This window comes from Peromyscus maniculatus, chromosome 1 (assembly GCF_049852395.1).
Source record: "Peromyscus maniculatus bairdii isolate BWxNUB_F1_BW_parent chromosome 1, HU_Pman_BW_mat_3.1, whole genome shotgun sequence".
Lineage (NCBI taxonomy): Eukaryota > Metazoa > Chordata > Mammalia > Rodentia > Cricetidae > Peromyscus > Peromyscus maniculatus.
In genome coordinates, this window is record NC_134852.1 from 77040415 (window position 1) to 77062221 (window position 21807).

At 51.1% G+C, this 21807-nt stretch overlaps 1 protein-coding gene across 3 annotated transcripts in view; it reads left to right on the forward strand.

Moving 5' to 3' along the window:
- The first annotated feature begins 1320 nt into the window (after positions 1-1320).
- The window catches only part of Pcsk6 (proprotein convertase subtilisin/kexin type 6), a 201949-nt gene continuing 181462 nt past the window's right edge, over positions 1321-21807 (forward strand). For 2 of the 3 annotated variants that reach the window (XM_076544466.1, XM_076544462.1), the window contains exon 1: positions 1739-2036. In XM_076544466.1, coding sequence (XP_076400581.1) covers positions 1764-2036 — 273 coding nt within the window. In that variant the 5' untranslated portion in view covers positions 1739-1763. Of the gene's footprint in view, positions 1340-1738; positions 2037-21807 lie in introns of those variants that run through there. The other variant, XM_076544469.1, reaches the window with a different exon arrangement.

The window sequence follows — 21807 nt, forward strand, 5'->3', positions numbered from 1 at the left end:
TCCCCTGACGCCACTCTCCTCCATCCAGTGGTTTCTCTGAGGACAGAGGCAGGCTGGCGGCTCTGGGTACTGCTGTTGTCCGACAGGTGTGGCCTGTTCTCCTCTAGGGCTGGCCACTTGGTGTGATGGCCTCACATCTTTGCAGCAGGCAGAGTGCCAGGGAGCACCCAGGCCTTGACCCAGGGCCTTGTGTTTCGCAACATAGGGTGGATTTGGCTGGGGACAGCAGGGTCAGTCATGGTCTGGGGAAGAAGAGGGAAGGCCCCAGGTGCTAAGAGGGGCCCTTGGCAGGAGTCCTGTTAGCATGAATTTGGCTTGTCCTTGCTGGGCCTCTCTGCATACTTCCTTCCCTTCTTCCCCCTTCATTAGAGTGACTCGTGCTTGTAGAAAGGAAGAATCATGTGGGATATAAAACCCAAGGACTCCTGAAAGGGATGTTGGAAAGGGCTTCAGGTGGCCCTGGGTAGATCCTGCCCTCTGTCTACCCTGTATTCCTCTCGCTTCTGTGGGATCTACCCGGCTATAGACTCAGGCAAGTGAACCTCCAAACGGCCGCAGAACGGGAACCAGCTGTTCTATGAACCTGAGCATTGGTGAAGCGGCTTCCTTCCTGCCTCAAGGCTTTCTCTGCCTTGCTTTGTTGGATTTTGTTTCCCGTTTCCCCTCCTGCATTAATCAGGCTGAAGGTTTGCTTTCTGCGTGGGGTCATCTGGGACCAATGGGTCCTCCAAGGATGGCAGCCATCCTAGCCTCTCATCATGACTTGTTCTCGGTGTGAACACAATTCTCCAGGCTGCTCCAGGAGGGAGAGTGAGGATGAGTCAACTCACTTTCCTACTGACTGGTCCTAGCTCAGTGGGTACTTTTGAGAGTGTACACAATCTAGTGAACGCCAACCACGTGGCAGGCCCTGGGCTCATCCAAACAAACATTATTGTCCTCTGATTGCAAGGGAAGAGCTGACATCCTCAAAAGAGCCAGATGGGTAGATGCTATTAGTACCCCCATCTTACAGGCCAGCAAGGACAGAAAGGTGCCCAAGATCACACAGACACGAAGTGGTCGGTCAGCCACAGGGTTCACCTGCCTAGCCTTCCTAGCTAGGCAGCAACTTCAGCCCTGTATGGACGCTGTGTTCCCAATACTCTCGCGGACTCCAGCTAAGTTCGCCACATGCCCTTTGTCCATTCAATATGGTCTTCAGGTCAGGCCAGGTCCTGGGACACCCCAGCGTTTCCCTGGCATCTTCCCCCCCCCCCCCCCAAGATCCGGCACATTTGCAAGTTCACTGCCAAAAGCTAAGTTGAGCAAGGCTGTCTAGCCTTGGGGACCCCAGCAGGTGAGTTCAGCCTCCAGGGGCGCAACCAGTAGAAATGAGCCGACCTAAGTCAACTCCTCGGGGATATGGGAAACTCACGTGGGATGCCCAGGGCCCTCCCGGTTCCTAGCAGAACGTGCGGGGCCGAGCCTGCCACTCCGGGCAGCGTCGTGTCCCGAGAGAGCCCCCAAAGTCTCGGGTCTCCCCTGCGCCGGCCCCCACGGCTGCTGGCGGGCCGGGAGACAGCCGCACGAGCGCGGGCCCAGGGGCGCCACCGGGCCGCGCGGGCGGGAACGCGCCGCGGCGGCCTCCTCCTCCTCCTCCCCGGCTCCCGCCCGCGGCGGCGGCGGCGGCGGCGCTTCCCCGGCGCGGAGCGGCTTTAAAAGGCGGCTCCCCACCCCCCGGCGCACTCGCCGCTCGGGCGCCGCGCGAGCCTGCCGCTGCCATGCCTCCGCGCGCGCCGCCAGCGCCCGGGCCCCGGCCGCCGCCCCGGGCCGCCGATGTCGCGCGAGGCTCAGGGGCCGCCGGCCGGCACGGGCTCCCGCCGCTCGCACTGCGCCCCTGGCGTTGGCTGCTTCTGCTCGCGCTGCCCGCCGCCTGCTCCGCGCCGCCGCCGCCGCGCCCCGTCTACACCAACCACTGGGCAGTGCAAGTGCTGGGCGGCCCCGGCGCGGCGGACCGCGTGGCTGCGGCGCACGGCTACCTCAACTTGGGCCAGGTGAGTACCGCCGGCCCCGCGCGCCCCAAACTTTCCCGGCCGCCGGCGGCCACGCGCGAGGGGGCGCCCTGCCAGCTCGGCCGCCGGCGGCGCCGCGTGGGAAGGCGGCCCGCACCGCTGGGGACGGCGGGGGCGCCCTGCGGGGATTCGCGGGGACTGCCGAGGGACACTCGGCGGGGAGGACGTGGTGGCCAGCGTGAACGGTCACTCGGGAGGGCCCGAGGCCGTGAGTTCCCAGGCAGTGTCGCCGGGCACTCGCACTCGGAAGTGTGGCCTCGGAAGCTCTGATCGGGCACCGACACCTGCCCAGCCGCGCTGGAGTGGGCGCCCAGGGGGTCGCCGCGTTCTGCCCACCCGCGCCATCCTCTGCGTCCACTCAATTCCCGGTGGTCTCCGAGCCCTGGCTCCGCCTCTCGGGCCACTCTGCCCTCGACGGGTGGTGCGGGGACTCCGGGCTAGGTGCGTGCGCCAAGGCGCTGGCTGGTTGGGCGACTTGAGCGTGGCCGGCAACTCAGGGACTGGCTTTTCCTCGGTGTGGCGCGCTGGTGCCTGTGCCCAGAAGTCAGGTTTGGGTCAGGGAGCAAAGGGACCCAGAAGCTGCCGGATGGTTGGCGGCTGGACTCTGCACTTAAAACCTCTCTAGGCAAAGAGGATGGTTGCTTTGCGTTGGGCTCTGGCTGCAGCGAAAACGGCAGCTCTTGGCACAACTAGCTGCATGACCTTGGACACGTCACTTCTTGACTTGTTCATCCTTAGTGGTAGTGACTTTGTACTGCCTCAGGTGGTTGAGACGACCCGGTGATGTTCAGAAGCGAGGCGCTAGTCATGAAATGCCCTTTCTCCCACCCCTGGAGGTGTATAGGTTGGCTGTCACTTATCCTGAGAGAAGCCAAGTTTGGGCACTAAGTCAGTGCGGCTCCCAAAGACTGCCAGCATAGGGCTCTTTTTTCCTGAGGGAGCCCCGCAGAGGGGAAATGGAGCAGGTTGATCTCGATTTATGGCCCGTGGAGAGCCTCAGGAGGCCCAAGTGTGCAGTCCCACCGGGAGGGCTCTCAGCACCGTTACAGATCGACAAACTACACACGCAGGAGAATGGAGTGAAATGAAGGGAGCGTGGCCTCATAACTCAAACTGCAGCACCAGGCTGTATTAAATTTAGTTTCATCATTATCTGTGACAGAAGCCAGCAAAGTGTGCCGTGGTCCTGATCAAAATGACATTTCCCCGGCACTTGATGTGAGGTGGAAGGTCTCCTGGAAGGGGAAATTCTGCTCTGTGAAGTCAGTTCCTGAGGGAGGTCAGAGTTTATCCAAAAGGAATAACTGGCTTTTTGTGTCTTCAGACATCCTAAGAGCTAAGATTTTGCCTTTTGGTGGCCCTGGCTTCATTGCTCTCTGTCGCTGTTAAATCTCCAGGGCCGATTGTCTGGGTTGAAGACAGCTCTCCTGTTTGCTTAGGGCTCCCGACTCCTGCCATTCTTTATTCTTCTGCCCAGGTGGCCCAGCAATTTGTCTCAGCTGAAAGTGCTTCTTAAACTGGATGGTAAATTACAAAGTGCCTGCGATTTGGGTTCCTATAATTAACTGAGCAGAGAGGAGGCAAAGTTGAACTCTGAGCTCTACATTGCAAGAGGCGGAGAGGCAGTGAGCGCTCCCTCGGATGTTCCTGGCCCCTGGGATAACCTTGTGCACCCCTTGGCCATGCGGGCCTTTGAATCTGCTGTGTCTCACTGAGTCGCTTATGAACAAGGTCTGTGCTCCTGATTTTTGCCTGTGGGCGAGAAGGTTCTTGAGGCATGCATCCCATCACCCTGGGAATGTTGTTGGGTGGCCCCTTAGGTCTCTCTGGACGGTGCGGTCACAGACTCCACACAGCCTGTCACTCAGCTCGGTAGGCCTGGTTCTGAGAGGGACATGATAGGGACATTTTCGAACGGAAAGGTGGCTGGGTTGGCGAGAGGAGCTGTCTTGTCTTGGGTGTAATGACTCAAGGAAAGCCCTGTCACTCTTCCTTCCCAAACCTGCTTTTCTCTCCGCACTTTTAAGTGCACAGCTAATGTGGAAAAGGGCCTGGAGCTTTCCAGCCTCTCTTTTTCCAGCACCTCTATCTACTCAGTAGGAACTCTTTAAAAACCTTATTGCCATTTTCAACCAGGAGACTCATTTGTGACTCATAAATAAGACGTAGATGTGTTTAGTTTTGCTTTATAGATGAGTCAATGCGGGTGGGGGCCAGGGGAGGGGGCTGTTTGTGTGCACACGGTGGCCGTGTGTCACCACTGCCATGATGATGACCGCTTCTGTCTCTTGGTGCATTCTCTCCACGGAGATCGCCTCTGTGCGATTCTCTCCTCCAAACCCTTAAAGGGCATTTGGTGTTCTGTTCTCTACCTGCCCGAGTGGCAGCCTTGGTTTTCTTGTCCATCCATCTGGCTGTGCCCTAATGGGATTATATTGCTAGCAATCCACGGAGCCTGCTTAATGATCAAAGGAATTTATTTGGGGGTTATTTCGAAAGACAGAATAAGGGAATTTGTTGCAGGATCCTGGAAAGGTGAGGCATGGTCCACTGTGGCTCTCTGGTGAGCTCTGCCCTGGTCTGTGCCAGCATCCAAAACCACAAGGTAGAGAAGAGAGAGAGCATGCGTGCATCCCAGGTCTTAAGGGTCCTCCAGCGGCCACACCTCGGGGACATGTACCTCAAGGTCATAGGCAGGTGTAACAGCTACCTGCTATCTCACTGGGGGTGGCGCTTCAAGGCGGGGCTCAAACAGCCACCCACTATAGTGCCCTGACATTCTCAATGTCAATTCTTTACTGTCAATCAATTGATAACCTGATTTGATTTATTTAACACAATCCACAGGTAACTTAGGCCAGCTATTAGTCACCTTTCTCAAATTACAGATCTCTTTCAGTCTGATACAGGTTCTGTTCCTTTCCATTAAAAAATATACATCTAATAAAGACAAGCTAGCCACAGTTTCCCTCTCCTAGCATCATTCCAGACAATGCAACAAGTTTGTTTTTTAACACGAAATACATACACGTTATGGGCCAGCGAGATGGCTCAGTGAAGGTAGAGAAGCTTGCTGCCAAGTCGGATGACCTGAACTCAATCCATGGGACCCACGTGGTGGAAGGAGAGGACTGACTCCCCAAAGGTGTCCTCTGATCTCCACATGTATGCTGTTGAGTGCACACAGGGGTGCACGTCTCAGCACACACTAAATAAGTAAATGAAATAATAGTTTTGAAAAAGTAAAAATTACAGAGTCAAATACTGCCGTTGAGAGTTGACAAAAATATGTGGATAATGGAAGGGAATCTCAAGATTAGCTGTAAGAACTCATAAGAAAGTCGAACGGGCTGCTAGAACACTGACCACCTGTACCTCGGCAGACAGAAGACAAGAGAAACTGTAGTTCATCCCAGCGTAAAAGCTGTGAGATCCTTAGGGGTGAGTTATTTAAAGGAGAGAAGTTATGGAAAGAAGGATAAAGTGTTTTGGGATTTTGAGGTGCTGGGGATGGAGCACGCCCCTAAAAAATTACCCCCCCCCCCATTAATCCATGAATCCACTGTAATTCCATAAATCCTTGTGGGATTGAACTGTGTGTGGAATCTACAAATGAAGTATAGAATTCATATGGCATAGTGAGGTCCAAGAGTCCCTCAGACCAGTCTAGGAAAGGAGAACAGGGAGGGGCACTGACCCAGGGATGGTCCCGCCCACCCGTAGAATGGACTCAAAGCCAAGGGTGTGTGGGAGCCTGTGCATGCCAAAGGAAGAGTTACAGATGGATGAGGAAAGGTGGACCATTTAGTTAATAAGTGGTTCTGGAAGAGCTGACTGTCCACATGGGTAAACAATTAGATTCTTAGCCCATGCTCTACAAAGTTAAATTCTAGATGGGATTAGAGACTTGAGTGCCTATAAGATTTTTAGAAAAACATAATGGCCTACCCTCATGACATGGGCAAAGGAGGCGGTAGACTAGGAAAAGTAGAGAAGATAACAAAAAATCAGAGCACAGAAATTACTTTTAAAGCTATAAATTAATGAGAAAAAAGATAAACGCTCAGTGGAAAAGCAGAGAAATGGGTGAGCAGAGGAAATGAATGGCCACAAAAAGAGGGGATGCTTAGGCTGGCTGGGAGCTGCCGGAATGAGACAGTGGCACTATTTCACACCTATCAGATTGGCAAACCCTGTCCGATGTCAAGTGTTGGCAAACATGTGGAGCTCAGAGACCTCTTGTTGTTACTGGTTGAAATTGGCATTTACCTTAGAGAGCATTTTGGTTCCACGGTGAGACATGTTGCACCCGCTACCCTGTGTCACGCCTTGTATTGGGGAAACTTGCTGTGTGTCCAAGAGACTATGAGGAGAATGCCTATAGTGACTTTCTTTTAAATACACACATGAAGGGAAAAGCAGCCTAAACATCCCCCGGAGAGGGAAGAAGTGACTCAGAATAGTCACACTAAGGAATAACCAGACAGTGGTTACGAATTCATAATCAAGATATGTATGTATGCTGTTAAGCCAGCATTGCGTTTTAAAGGCAGTTTCAGGTGCCCAATATTTATGTGAGCTTTAAAAAACAAAATGTACTGTATTGTTGGTGGATGAATATAAGGATAGCAAAAATTTAGAAGCCCAGGTAGCAAAGATCTCCTTCAAATTCTAGTTTATAAAGACTTCTAAGAAGGGGAGGGCTTGTAGCTTTCCTAATCCTTTTTCTAATTTTTAAAGATTTTTACTTTATGCATGGGAGCGTTTTGCATACATATATGTATGTGCAACATGTGTGTGCATGGTACCCATGGAGGTCAGAGGGAGGGTGTCATACTCCCCTGGGACTGGAGTTACAGTTGGTTGTGAGGCGCCTTGTGGGTGCTCGGACCTGAACCTGGGTCCTCTGGACAAACAATGAATACTCTTAGTCGAATTCTCAAGGTGCACATATCCTCTGTGGCCTCAGGTTTCTCATCCTTGGTCGAGACTGCAGGAAACAATGCTTGTGTGTGACATGGACAGACTAGACTTCTTGTTCTTCCCTAAGCAAGATGGAGCTACTCCTTGCACCAGCCCACGTGGGATTAGGTGTCCTGAGTAATCGAGGGATGATCTAAAGCGTGTGGGAGCATGTTCTTTACAAATAGCTATCATTTGTGTAGGGAGGGAGCATCCTTGCTCGTGGTATCTGTGGGTACCGCAGAACAAGTGCACTTAAAGAAATGGGTCTGGCTTATGTACAAATCGTCTTCGGGCGTTTTACATTTTCCTCCAAGTCAGGATACATTATATACGATGCTGCATATGTTCGCTTGCAGCATGCATACATACATGCATACGAGTCCACATATACATCTACACATAAAATGTTAAAGGGGGAGAAAAGGAAAACTGTCTATCAGACTCACATGCCACAGTGTTCTTGGATGCCAGAAGCACATCCCTGGACATCGGAGGTGCCTTTGGGCCTGGGTTAAGAAGCCCCTACTTTGAGCTGGGCAGTGGTGGTACACACCTTTAATCCTAGCACTCCAGGAGGCAGAGGCAGACAGATCTGAGTTCAAGGCCAGCCTGGTCTACAGATCAAGTTCCAGGACAGCCCGGGCTACACCAAGAAACTCTGTATGGGGAGGGCGGGGGGTGGGGGGGCTGGTTTAAGACCTCCCAGGCAGGGCTCATCCACTTGTCAAGGAAATAGTGACTCAGTGAACATAAGGCCTGGCCGCAGATCACAGGGTATTTGGATAGAGCGGCACCAAGCACTCTGGCTCCTGGCCATTGCCCATCCCCTTTACCATATTCCTTTCTTCTTCCCTCTGTCTCCTGGCAGAAGGTCCCTCATTCCAGGCCACGTGCATGGTTACCTTTGACACCGAAGACTCCTAGACAAGGCGAGTTCTTTATGGGCTGGGCACGCAACACAGTTTTCTCTGCACTTGGACCTGTGGCTGGGCATCCGCAGCTCTGGGAAGTGATGTTTATCTGAAGGGTAGCACTCTGACACCATGCTTCCCCTGGTGTTTTTGCTTTGCCTGGGGTATTGAGCTAATTTGTTAGTTCTGAGTTTGAACATAAAAAGAGCAGGCTGGCTGCCAGGGCCCTAAAAGATCTAAGAGCCTTAAATGATTTTGAACTTGCCCTAAATAGTGTTCCTTAAAATAGCTAGTGAGCAAGCCATGCCTGCCTGGCCCAGAATTTCAGGTAAGCCTGTGGATTCCATTTGTCAGCAGGGGAAAACTGTTGCACTGTGGACAACTTGTGCTCACGATGAAGAACCAACTGGAGCCTTAACCAGGTGTTAGAATAGCGGCCCAGAACTGGTGCCGGCCAAAGCACCAGAGGCTTGGTGGGGACAGGGCAAAGCCCACAGTGCCGATCGTCTGGGACTTAGTTCTTGAGTACTGCTTTTTGGTCACAGGTTGTCTCGGTGTTATGCGCAGCTGGCCTGGGAGAGGACCTAGATGTGCCCTGGGGACCCAGACAAGACTGGGATTTTTGAGGCTTGTGTCGTATGGTCTCACTTGGCGTCTCTACCGAGTGGATAGGGCTTTGATGGACTAGACTGCCCTCCTGGGTCACTGAGACTGAGTGGACAGCAGTGACCGGAGCTGATCCGGCTAGAGCGTGTGGAGCCAGGAGGGCCCCAAGTGGCAATGTCCAAAGGCAGACATGGAATGGGGCCTAAGCAGCTGGCCAGCTGACCAGCCCACTGGAAGTGTTCAAGTGCTTCCCAGACCGACACCAGGGAGCACATCAGAAATGCAGCGGTAGACACAGGGCAAGGGAGCCTGCAGACACTGGGACCTCAGTTTGCCTTGCATTTTGGGTGGTCATAGGACCACACAGGGGCTGGTCAGACACTGTTTTCCAGTGTCTGGCTGTTCCCTGCTGTTCGGGGAACATCCCAAGCTTGTTTGGGTCTCTCGGCCTCTGCAAAGACAGTAACTTTTTGAGCCCTCCTCAGCCTAGCCCAAGCTGACCGGAGCGTCCCCTCCTCCCAGGACCTGCACAAAGTACTTCTCTGCACCTGTTGCTCAGTGCCTGTCTTCTCCTGGCTGTCAAGACTGCGCTGTGACCTCGGGGCCGATCAGAAGCCCTGGTGTGTCCTCAGGCTGATGTTTCTTGTGTGGGTGTCCTTGCCTGGGGAACCTGATGTCAGCCCCGTAGGGAGATGTCATCTCCTGGCCATGAGGCATTTGGTCCAATGAGTCTGACACACCCATGATTGGCAGACCAGGGCCCAAACCCACACTCAGTGGCTCATTTTCTACTTTCGTCGCCCTTGGCAGATGGACCCTGTCTCTGCTTCTCAGTCAAGGGCAAGTCACCCTCTCACTGGAAGCCTTAGGATTCCTGACGAAATAAACAACGGAGTGAGTGTCTACAATCAGTGTTTCTCCTCCTTTCTACTGGTACTCCGGTGTGTGTACACAGATGCACTGTGCTCTGTGTTACCTGTGTGTGTACACATGCACTGTGCTCTGTGTTACCTGTGTGTATACATATGCACTGTGCTCTGTGTTACCTGTATGTGTACACAGATGCACTGTGCTCTGTGTTACCTGTGTGTGTACACAGATGCACTGTGCTCTGTGTTACCTGTGTGTGTACATATGCACTGTGCTCTGTGTTACCTGTGTGTGTACACACATGCACTGTGCTGCGTGTTAACCTGTGTGTGTACACAGATGCACTGTGCTGCATGTTACCTTTGTGTATACACACGTGCACTGTGCTCTGTTACCTGTGTGTGTACACACATGCACTGTGCTGCGTGTTAACCTGTGTGTGTACACAGATGCACAGTGCTCCATGTTACCTGTGTGTGTACACACATGCACTGTGCTCTGTGTTACCTGTGTGTATACACACGTGCACTGTGCTCTGTGTTACCTGTGTGTGTACACAGATGCACTGTGCTCTGTGTTACCTGTGTGTATACACATATGCACTGTGCTGCGTATTATATTGCACTGTGGACAACTTGTGCTCACGATGAAGAACCAACTAGAGCCTTAACCAGGTGTTAGAATGGTGGCCCAGAGCTGGTGCCAGCCAAAGCACCAGGGGCTTGGTGGGGACAAGGCAGTGAGTGGGCTTCTTAGCATCGAAACCTACAGTATCTCTCTGTGGATTTTAAAACACTAAACTTAGTCTCTCCAGCCCTCAGGTGCTGCACTCAGTCACTCTAACTGAACGTTATCAAGTGGGCACTTAGCTGTAAAGCTCACCGTCCTGTGTCCTCATTTCACAGAGGGGCCTTCCACTCTGCTGCCTGAACTAGAGGCCTGGAGCTGCCTCTGGCTCCGGTTGCTCACACCTGCCCTCTAAGGGATCTATCTCATCACAAACTGACTCTGCTGCTCCGGCCGCTGTGCGGCACAGGCCAGGTCCCCTTAGCCCACGGGCCTGCATACCAGGGTTCCACCCCAGTTCTAGCTGCGCACCTCAGAACCCCCTCCTTCCCTTCACGCCCAGATGTCTCTTTCGGCTTCCCCATGCTACCCTCTCTGCTCGGGGAGACCTCACCCCACTAGCTCTCTCTCATCTCCCCCAGCTCGCCTCCACTGTTGATTCGGTCAGCAGCCCTCCCAAGTGCCCTCGCCCAGAGGACTTATCTGTCTTCTGGGCCCCTCATCGCCACCATCATCCCTGATGACGATGGCCTGCTGGTTTGTCCGCCGTTTAGACGCTGGGCTTTCTGGTGAGTCTGAAGTTGCTCCTCCGGCTGTTCTTTCTCTGAGGTCAGTTCCGATTCTACCACTGTCTCTGGTGACTGAGGAGCAGCAGCCTGTGGGTTGGGGACATGTGTTCATTGAGTGAGTCCTTGTAGGGGTTGTGAGCCTTTGTAGCTGAGCAAGGTCAGGGCCCCGCTCTTATTTTATTGGACATCTCTCCCACTGCTTTTTTTATTTTAATCTCTTGCTTTTCAAATTCACTCAGCCCTGTGTGCATATATGCATGAGGACTCCCTCCTGGGACACTGCCCTATGCTTCTGGGTCAGGTCAGCTCCACCCTGAGCTGAGAGCCCCATGTCCCCTGGCAGTGCCTGGGGTCCTGCCATGCATGCCTCCCATCCCAAAGGTCCTATCATTCCATCGAGTCCCACATCTTCCCGGTGTCCTCGGGCCGCGGATGTGAGGACTCTGGAGACAGTGCTGGGTGCTAGGCCTCTGTCTGGTCCTGCAGGGAACCAGGATGAATAGCCATCAGCTGTTGGGAGCCTCACACTCCGTGGGATGGGATCAGCAGCCTTGGGTTCCCATAGTAACCAGCCCATCAATGCCCTCAGTGTCGAGATGGTGGCACCGCCGAGGGGAAGAAATAGTCTCATTGTCTCCCCTTTGGCCGCTCGGGCACAAACAAGCCGCACCCCGCCGGGCCCTGCAGTGCCCTGAGGTCCGGCCAGATTTGCTGCCCTGCAGTGGTGCGCTGCACATGTCCCCTGCTGAACTGGGCCAGGAAGGGGCCATCACTGTCAGCTCTTGGACCCTCGTGGGGGCTCTTGAATTTCTGCCACTGGCCATCATCAGTAGTCTTAGAGCCCTTGTTGATTAGGGCCAACTTTTCAGTGGCCAGCCAGGCCACTCCTGCCACGGGGTAAACAACTCCCTTGTGTTTCTGAAGGAACCTGAGTTTCCAAACTTGCCCACTTCGGTTTCCAGTCATCCTGGTGACAATCTCAGAAATGGTCACAGAGCATCCTTCTTGCTCAGGAGAGGCCTAGGTTACCTGTGTGATCTGATCACTGGCAGTGTGTGTGTGTGTGTGTGTGTGTGTGTGTGTGTGTGTGTGTTTTGGGGGAGGGTGCCACTATATAATTCAGAACCCTCTCCAGAACTCCTTGGGGTACCCTATACCCCCAAGCCTGCCCCCTCCCCGCCCACCTTGTCTCTTCCCCTGCCCTCCAGGCCGGAAACCAGGGTATTTCCTTGGATTTTTCCCTTCCCTGGTATTGGCAGCCACTAGGTACAGTCCCTGCCAGCCTGCTTCCAGCTGCCTCTCACCCCTTACCCCACAAGCAGCAGCCACAGCCCAGGCCAGCCCATGCTTACACTCCGCTAACACCCGAATGGCCTTCCCTGACTCCCTTCTCGGCCTTGACCCCCACCACCAACCAGAATGTTCCAGAGCCACAAGCCTCACACTATCCCTTCTCTGCTTTCAAACCATCGGAGGCTCCTGTGTCGCGTGGCACACACAGCCCTGGTGAGGGGCCTGCCTGCCCCCTGCACAATCTCCAGCCTAGCTCCTTCCTCCTCGCTCCCACAGTGCCAGAACTTTGATGTTCTGGAAACCTTACCCAATGCTCCTTCTTTACATCTGCTGTTTGTTATTGCCTGAATTCTCCATGTGATCTACCCTGGAGAACCCAACCGCGTCATTCTCGAGGGCTGCTTGAAATGGTCTCTTCTGACCTGTCTACTGCTGACAGGCTTGAGCACTGTCCACCATTGTGTCCAAGCTCCATGAAGGGCTTGGCCACCGTGTGTGAGGGTGTCTCTTCTCTCTGGTCTGTAGTAATAGCTTAAATTCTGTGTCTCCTCAGGACCTGGCCTGCTTCCTGGCACACGGGCTCAGTTAACCTAAAACCTCTACAGTTTATTTTTAATTCCAGGAGTTGGGGTTTCTTGACTCCATTCACGGAGAACATGATATTGTCAAAACTGCTGTTGAATTCTAGGTTTGGAACTGTCAGGGCCATGTGTGGGTTTCTATCCTGTGACAGCTCTTGGTACCCTGCTGTTGGGTGGCATGGTCTCCAGGACTACGTCTTGCTCCATGATTTCAGCGTCACCTGCAGAGACTTAAAAATCAAGGTCAAGGAATAACCTCAGCTCTTCCCTGCCCTGTGGCTACTACAGGGCAGTGCCAACACCTCTGGCGGGACCCAGGGTCTGAGATTAGTGTCTCAGAGTAAGGGCGAACCCAGGGAGAAAGCAGCAGGGCCAGGAAGTCGAGGTGGAAGAAATCACGGAGGGCAGGAAGGATGGCATAGAGAGAGTCTAGCCCTCGCCAAGCCTCATCGGGAGTCTTTTGTGAAAGTTTCAGTCTTTGGAGCAGCAGTCCAGATCCCAACTACACTGTGCCTCAGGTGTGATTGTGTTTAGATGGCAGCTTAGTCAGTGGATGTCACTCCCACCACGACTGTCACCATCCAGCTTTTAGCTGGTCTTTACTAGCCACCAAAAACTGCTGGTAATGCTGGGAATCCCTAGACCCCTGATATTAACTTCCCTCCCTATACAGCTGAGCAAATTGATCCCCCCCCCCCACCGGGGTTGAGTAATTTACTGCAGCTTAGTGGATGCCAACTCAATAGCTTGGCAGCCTGACTGGTAGGAAAGGTACAGAGAGAAGGTGATATACGAGCCGTTGGGGGCTTGAGTCAGGTTTTCCAACCAGAGAAGAGCAGAGGGTTGCAATCCAGGCAGGAAGGTTGGGGAGGAAGGGCGGTGCCCTGGGAAGGTGCCTTTGTGACCCTGTTAAGTGAGGGTGCCTTGTGCTTGGGATCCTCCCTTCTTATCAGGCCTCTGGCCCAGAATTTACATCAAAGGCTTATCTATGCAGGAATGAAGGCAGACCAGCATCGCCTAGGATCAAACCCCGGGCCTTACACATGCTAGGCAAGCACTCTACCTCTGAGCCACACCCCACCCTAGACCAGCGTTTCTACAGTGGATCCAAGAGTTTCAAGGGCAGGGAAGGTACCCTCTCCAGCCTAGTGTCTACCCTCCCAGCCTAGTGTATACCCTCTCCAGCCTAGTGTCTACCCTCCCAGCCTAGTGTATACCCTCCCAGCTTAGTGTATACCTTCTCCAGCCTAGTGTATACCTTCTCCAGCCTAGTGTATACCCTCTCCAGCCTAGTGTATACCCTCTCCAGCCTAGTGTCTACCCTCCCAGCCTAGTGTCTACCCTCTCCAGCCTAGTGTCTACCCTCCCAGCCTAGTGTCTACCCTCCCAGCCTAGTGTATACCCTCTCCAGCCTAGTGTATACCCTCTCCAGCCTAGTGTGTACCCTCTCCAGCCTAGTGTCTACCCTCCCAGCCTAGTGTATACCCTCTCCAGCCTAGTGTCTACCCTCTCCAGCCTAGTGTCTACCCTCTCCAGTCTAGTGTATACCCCAGCCTAGTGTCTACCCTCTCCAGCCTAGTGTCTACCCTCTCCAGCCTAGTGTATACCCCATCCTAGTGTATACCCCATCCTAGTGTATACCCCATCCTAGTGTATACCTCCATCCTAGTGTATACCTCCATCCTAGTATATACCCCATCCTAGTGTATACCCCATCCCCCACCCTAGTATATACCCCATCCTAGTGTATACCCCATCCTAGTGTACACCCCATCCTAGTGTACACCCCATCCTAGTGTATACCCCATCCTAGTGTACACCCCATCCTAGTATACACTCTCCATCCTAGTGTATACACCATCCTAGTGTATACACCATCCTAGTGTATACCCCCATCCTAGTGTATATCCCCATCCTAGTGTATATCCCCATCCTAGTGTATACCCCCATCCTAGTGTATACCCCATCCTAGTGTATACCCCCATCCTAGTGTATACCCCATCCTAGTATACACTCTCCATCCTAGTGTACACCCCATCCTAGTGTATACACCATCCTAGTGTATACCCCCATCCTAGTGTATATCTTCATCGTAGTGTATACCCCCATCCTAGTGTATACCCCCATCGTAGTGTATACCCCATCCTAGTGTATACCCCATCCTAGTATACACTCTCCATCCTAGTATACACCCCATCCTAGTGTATACCCCATCCTAGTGTATACCCATCCTAGTATATACCCCATCCTAGTGTATACCCCATCCTAGTGTATACCCATCCTAGTGTATACCCCATCCTAGTGTATACCCCATCCTAGTGTATACCCCCATCCTAGTGTATACCCCCATCCTAGTGTATACCCCCATCCTAGTGTATACCCCATCCTAGTGTATACCCCATCCTAGTGTATACCCCATCCTAGTATACACTCTCCATCCTAGTGTATACCCCATCCTAGTGTATACACCATCCTAGTATACACTCTCCATCCTAGTGTACACCCCATCCTAGTATACACTCTCCATCGTAGTGTATACCCCCATCCTAGTGTACACACACAGCCCAGCAGACCCTAGCAGTCTCCACTACAATGGTACTGAGCATCGGAGTCTGGAAGTAGAACCCTGGGGAGGAAAATCCCGTGGGGACCCAGGGCTGCACTGAGGGCGGCACAGCCGAGCTACAAAGCCCTATGGTCTTCTTCTATTACAGCAACACAATGCGATCAATAAAATAAAAAATTTAAATGCAGAGAAGATTGGAAACAGAAAACTACAGTAATCATCCATAATTCCACTATCCAAAGATGATTACGGTGAAAATTTGGGCCATGTCCTTTTGCTTTGTTTTTTAAATCTTTGGCGTGGGTGTGGGTGTGGGTTTGGATGTGTGCATCCCATGGCACATGTGGAGGTCAGAGAACAACTTCAGGCATTGCTTTTCAACTTCCGCCTTGTTTGAGACTGGATCTCTTGTGCGCCATTACGAATGCCAGGTTAGCTGGCCCAAGAATACCCAAGATGCTCGTATCTCCAGCTTCCGCCTTGCTGTGGGAGTGTTGAGATTACAGATGGGCGCAGCCTGGTGTGGGTTCTGAGGATCCAGACTCATGTCCTCACATTCACGCAGCAAGCGTTTCACCCATGGAGTCATCTTTCCAGCCTTTCTGTAATTTTTGTGACTGTGTGTGCATAGGCACACATACTTGTGCTAATGTATGTGCATACACACACTCCTCTATACACAGATGATTTCTACAAATAGACTGTATACTTTTAAAATCATCCCTCCTAAGTTAGTAGCTATGCTCTGTTGTAATTTTTAATAGGTGGTATGCCACTGTGTGGCTGACAGGTAATTTGCTTTGCATTTCCATGACATTTAGGTCAAGGGATTCTTTGTGTTGGGAGTGCTTGGCCTGGAATGCCAGGACCTTGTGGGGAGGTGGCCCCACTGCTTCCCTGTCCCCACTGAGCAGCCCACACCACTGTTGACAGGTGTCCTGCCCCACTTTTCTGTCCTTGTAGAACTTAGAAATATTTGTTTAACTCATGATATTATTGAGAATTTTTTTTTTTTTTTTTACTTTTAAAATATTACTGGGCGCTGTAGAGATGTGCTGTGGAATAATCCTCTTGTACCGTGTAAAGAGTTGTCACTCAAATTGGTTTAATAAAATGCTGGTTGGCCAGTAGCCAGGCAGGAAGTAAGTATAGGCAGGGTGACTAAATTAAGGACGATGGGAAGGAGAAGGGTGGAGTCAGAGAGTCACCAGCAGATGCAGAGGGAGGAGATGAACACACCATGCTAATAATTTACCACACCATTTACCACATGGCAGAGCGTAAATAGAAATAAGGGTTAATTTAAAGGAATGAGTTATCTGGCAACGAGCTTGAGCTATTGGCCGAACATTTATAAGTCATATTAAGCCTCTGAGTCAATTATTTGGGAAATGGCTGTCAGGTATTTGGGAACAGGTGGGTGGGAGAGAAATGTTCAATTGCAGAGATGAATCAGTTGTTAAAAGCACTGGATGCTCTTCCAGAGGACTCAGGTTTGATTCCCAGCACCCCCATGGCAGGTGACAACCACCTGTAACTCGAGTTTTGGAAGATCTGATGCCCTCTTCTGATTTTTGCAGGCACCAGGCACATGTGGTGTCCAGACACAGATGCAGACAAAACACCTATATGTATAAAATAAAAACAAATAGACATACAGACTTATTTTTAAAATTTATAGGACTGGAGATAGCTCAGTGTTAGAGCACATGCACTAGGCCCTGGGTTCAATCCCCCACATTGAAAAAATAAACCTTACTAATGCCTTCTATAGTTACTTTCCCACCACAGAGTTTAAACAGCGCATGTGTATAAAGAGGAAAAAACCCCAAATGCCCTTGCTGTACTCATCCCTGTTGTTCCTTCCTTCTGATATCACCACTGTTCACATCTCAGTATATGTGTTTCTGTTTTAATTTCTTAAAAGAAAAATACGAACATGTGCACACACAGAACACTAGACTTAGATCCAGATAAGCATTCTTTTAATACCCAACTTTCTTAACCACTGGTGAGCTGCCTGCTTTCTAGGTGATATCAGTAGCTCTATGTTATTTTTATGGCTGCGATAGATAATCTTGTTGCACTGTTTACCTTCGAATCTTCCTTTGCCTTACCTCCATGCTACCATGATCCTTCTTACTCATTCCTCTCTGGGCACGTGCATGAGAATTTCTCATGGGACACATAATAGCAAGAACAGATAGGATAATCAATGAGAGTCACAGACACCTGTTTGGTCCTGGCTCCGTGGCAGGTGATTTTCCACCTGCTCATCCTTGTACTGACTCAGTTATCTCCTCGGAGACCCTATGAGGTAGGTGCTGCCATGCCCATCCTACAGATGAGGGAACTAAGATGCAGAGAAGTAAGCTCCATAGCTTCACAGCTTGTGAATGCTGGAGCCGAGATTGGACTAAGGCGGCCTGCCTCCAGAGAGTGAGGAGATGTGTCGGAGTGTGTATGCATGCCACCTTGCGTTGGGCATTGGCTGTCGTTCCTGGCAGGTGGATGATGATTGACACTGTCTGTAGAAGGTGTGAGAAGGTGTCCGTCACCCGTTTGGGGTGAAGGTGGTCTCCCGCTGTACTTACCAACCCTACGTGTAAGATTACTTCCATCGGCTTTCTTTGTGATTGCAACTACAGTCAAATACCTCTTCTCATATCTGTTCACCACTCTCATTCTTCTCTGAATCGCTCATTTATAGTCTTTGCCCAGTGTTTCAGGTGAAATGTCTGCTTTTGATCTGAGTAATTTCTAGGTATACTCTGTGTATTTTGAGAATTAGTACCTCCCTCTTTTTTTTTTTTTTTTTTTTTTTTTTAAGAACATTGCAGCAATTTCTTTGAGCCTTGTTCAGTGGGTTGGTTTGTTTGCCTGTTGTGTTTTGAAATAGAACCTAGAATGCCACTGTTTGCAAGGCCCACCCTTTGTGTATTTCGGGGGTGAGCGGGTCTGGGTCCCTGTCTACAGCCAACAAGAACCACTGAAGGGGAGCATCCGGCGGAGCTGCTTTGGGCAGCAGCAGGGACCAGGAACGTTTCACCTGGGGTTCAGGGAAGGCTTTGTGACCAGTAACATCTGAGGGCCTCACAGAGCATTTTTTTTTTTAAACAGAGGAGCAGGACAGGAGGTAGTGTTTGGATAATATCTCACTCAGCATCCCATTCAGAAGCAATCCATTCAGAAGCAATTCATTCAGAAACATCCCATTCAGAAACAGAGAATCTCAGGAAAGGACTCCCAGGGAGCAGCCAGAGGGAGTGGTGAAGAGGGGTCGGGATGCTGTTAGCAGAGCCTCCCACTGTGGAGAATGCAGCCTCATTGCCTCATTCTGGTGCCTCCAGTGGCCAGGTGGTGCTGTCTGGAAGGCTCAGCCATCCCAAGCGCAGGCAGAGCAGGTGGAGAATGGGCCGCCGGAGAGATAGAAGGGAAAAAAATCAGCTAGGTAAGAGCAAGGTTGGATAGAGAAAAGTTCTGGAGTGGGGAAGGGATTTAGTGGAGGATGGAGAGATGACTCAGAAGTTAAGAGGACTGACTGCTTTTCCAGGGGAACTAGGTTCCCACACAGCAGCTCACAGTCATCTGTAACTCTAGTGCCATGGGATCCAATGACCTCCCGGGCACCGGGGACACAAATAGTGTGCACAGACATACATGCAGACAAAACATGCTTGCACATAAAATAATCTGCACTTACTGTGCAGTTGTGAGGATCAGTACTCCTGTAAACCATCCAGTTGTCCTGCAAACACCTGTGACTTTACCTCTGAGGGATCTGACACCCTCTTGACCTGCATTCGCTCATCACCAACACACACACACACACACACACACACACACACACACACACCCCACACACACACCACACACACACACACACACACACACACACACACTACATTTTTTTTTTTAAGTTCTGTGAGATGTACGCCTTTAATCCTAGTACCCAGAAGGCAGAGGCAATGAGTTTGAGGCTAGCCTGGTCTACCTAGGGAATTCCAGCCAGGACTGCACAGTGAGACCCTGTCTAAAAAAAAAAAAAGGAAGGAAAGGAGGGAGAAGAAAGATGGGTAGATCTGTGGAGGCTTTGCCATACATCTGATGGCATTAGATGGCAGGGGTATTTATTAGCTGCTAGTTTTGTTCAGTAAAGGTGTGTCTCCAAGCTTGGCAGATGCCTGACCAGTCCTGAGCTACTCAGGTGGGCTGGAGCAGGCAGGCTGTGCACCCCGGCAGCCCCCCTCCTGGGCCGGTTTTAGCTTTCTGCATGTCCTCTTTGAGGGTCACGGGAGAAGCCTGCGGTTTAGGTCTGTCAGACCCCATGTCCCTGGATCCCCGCCTGTGTCTCAGTTGGAGTTTATTTAGGTGTGTCCGTCTGAGAACAGATTTTAACAGAAAAAGAAGTCCATTCTTAGCCATCACTGGACTCAGCCTCACATACATCTCCATCTTACGCTGTTGATTTTTAAAGTTAAACAAAACCCTCAATTCATATTCCTCATGATAAAGCCCAGTTTTTCTGGAACAGAAAAGAAACCATTTCTGTCTTGCTGTCAAGAGCTCATTAGCGCCTTTCTTTACAGCCTCTAAAGTGTCATTTGCAAGAATGTGATACTATTAGCCCAAACAAGAAAGCTGGGTTCCCTTCAGTGGCTTAAACCAGCTTCTGCCCCAGTTCAAGATCCTCTCAGGCCTTCATTTCGACAATTGTTTTACTTTGGCCGTGCTATGGATGAAATCCAGGACCTCATACAAGCTAGGCAAGGGCTCTGCCATTCAGCCACACACCCCTGGCTCACTTGGGGAATGGCTGCTTTCTCTTTCCATAGAGGAAATGTGTCCTTGTACAAAATATTGTCATGATAGCTTTCTAATCCTCACCCCCGCCCTGTTTCTTAGTTGTTTTTCAAGGGATCTGGTTCTTTACCTTTTCATAGCTAGTCACCTCCGGAACGTCAGGAAACCAAACTTCAAACTCAGATGAATCCTTGGAGTAGGTGTGGACACACTGACATCACTATGTTTCTTGTGCTGAGCAATTAGGAGTCATAAAACCACACCAGTGTTTATGTCCTGTGGGCCTTAATAGCAATCCCCTAAGTCCTGAGCGTGGGTCCGTCTTCGCAGGAAGCCCTGGGTGAGTTTTCTGTGTTCTTCTTGTGTCAGAAGTTCAGCTATGGAGAGCTGCAGAAAACCCCATCGTAAAGGGGGTTGCTTTTCTGACTGGAAGTTGGCTTTACTCTCTAGCCACTGGTTCCTGAAGTAGTCACTTATGTGCCGTTGTACTTGATCTGTGCCCGTGACTGCACCAGCCCTGGCTTGTCTGGCTCCATGCCGGACAGTCTCACAGCATCCTTAAGGACCATCCTGAACACAGACCACTTCGTGCAGAGTTTCAGCGACTGGTGCTGCCTTTGGGAGATCTTTTCCCTAAGGCCAAGGAGCCTTGCCCGGATGCTTGCTGCTGCCATGCTCCTGGCCGTTTGGTTTGTTTTATTTGAATCACGCTGTCAGGCTGCATGAATTAGGTTGCAAGCCTTGAGGCTGAGCCATGTTCCTGCATGCATCATGGGCATGAAACTGATGCCACATGGGTCATTAGGGACAATGGACAAAGCCAGCAAGAATATAGTCCTCTGCCAAACTTACCTAGACCATTTGAAATGCTCTGTCTTTGTCTTAAGCTCTTTCATGGAGGTGTGTTAGCCTTGATCCCAGGGTGATTTCTCTATCAGCCTGTCATAGCAACAGAGGGTATGTCAGCAATATGAATGACGTGACCAGCCCTTCCCAGCGACAAATGAGAACTAGTGCCATGGTTTTCCCACTTGAGAGAATCAGGTCAGCAAGCATCTCTGGTCAGAGTGCTAGGTTCTCAGTCTATTGGGGTACTGTTTTTTACTCTCCCCCACACCAGATGACTATGAGGTTTCCTGGACTGTTTAACTTCTATCACAATTTTAAGTTTGCTGGCACCATCCGTAGGCAAGTAGACAGAGAAACTGGACATAGAACAAGCGGTGAAAAGGAACAGACAGGCCGCGTGGTGGCCGCACACACCTTTAATCCCAGCACTCTCCAGGCAGAGGCAGGTGGGATCTCTGAGTTCGACACCAACCTGGTCTACAGAGCTAGTTCCAGGACAGCCAGGGCTACACAGAGAAACCCTGTCTCAAAAACATAACAACAGCAACTACAGGAAGGGAACAGACAACAAATAATGCAGAACCAAAAAGACCTCACAAGCATCACACCACGTGAAAGAAGGCTGGTACCACAACTAGACGAATCCATTTGTAGAAAGCTGTAGGAGGGACAAAACTAATGGTGTGGAAGGGACTCAACCTTGGGGGGGGGGGGGTTGATGGGAAGATTCCCAAGATGCTCTGAGGTGATGTCTTGGTAGGAGGAGTAAGATCTTGATAGTCTGAAGAACATATATAATGTATCAGATCTCAACAAATGTGGTATGAACATGTGCTTAATTCTTCACAGGTAAATTTTGCCTCAAAAAAGGAAATATCCCTAAGTAAATATTGAAGTTTTGATAAAGATGTGTGTGTGTACACGAGTTACTCGGGAAGCGTGCTGATATAGCAG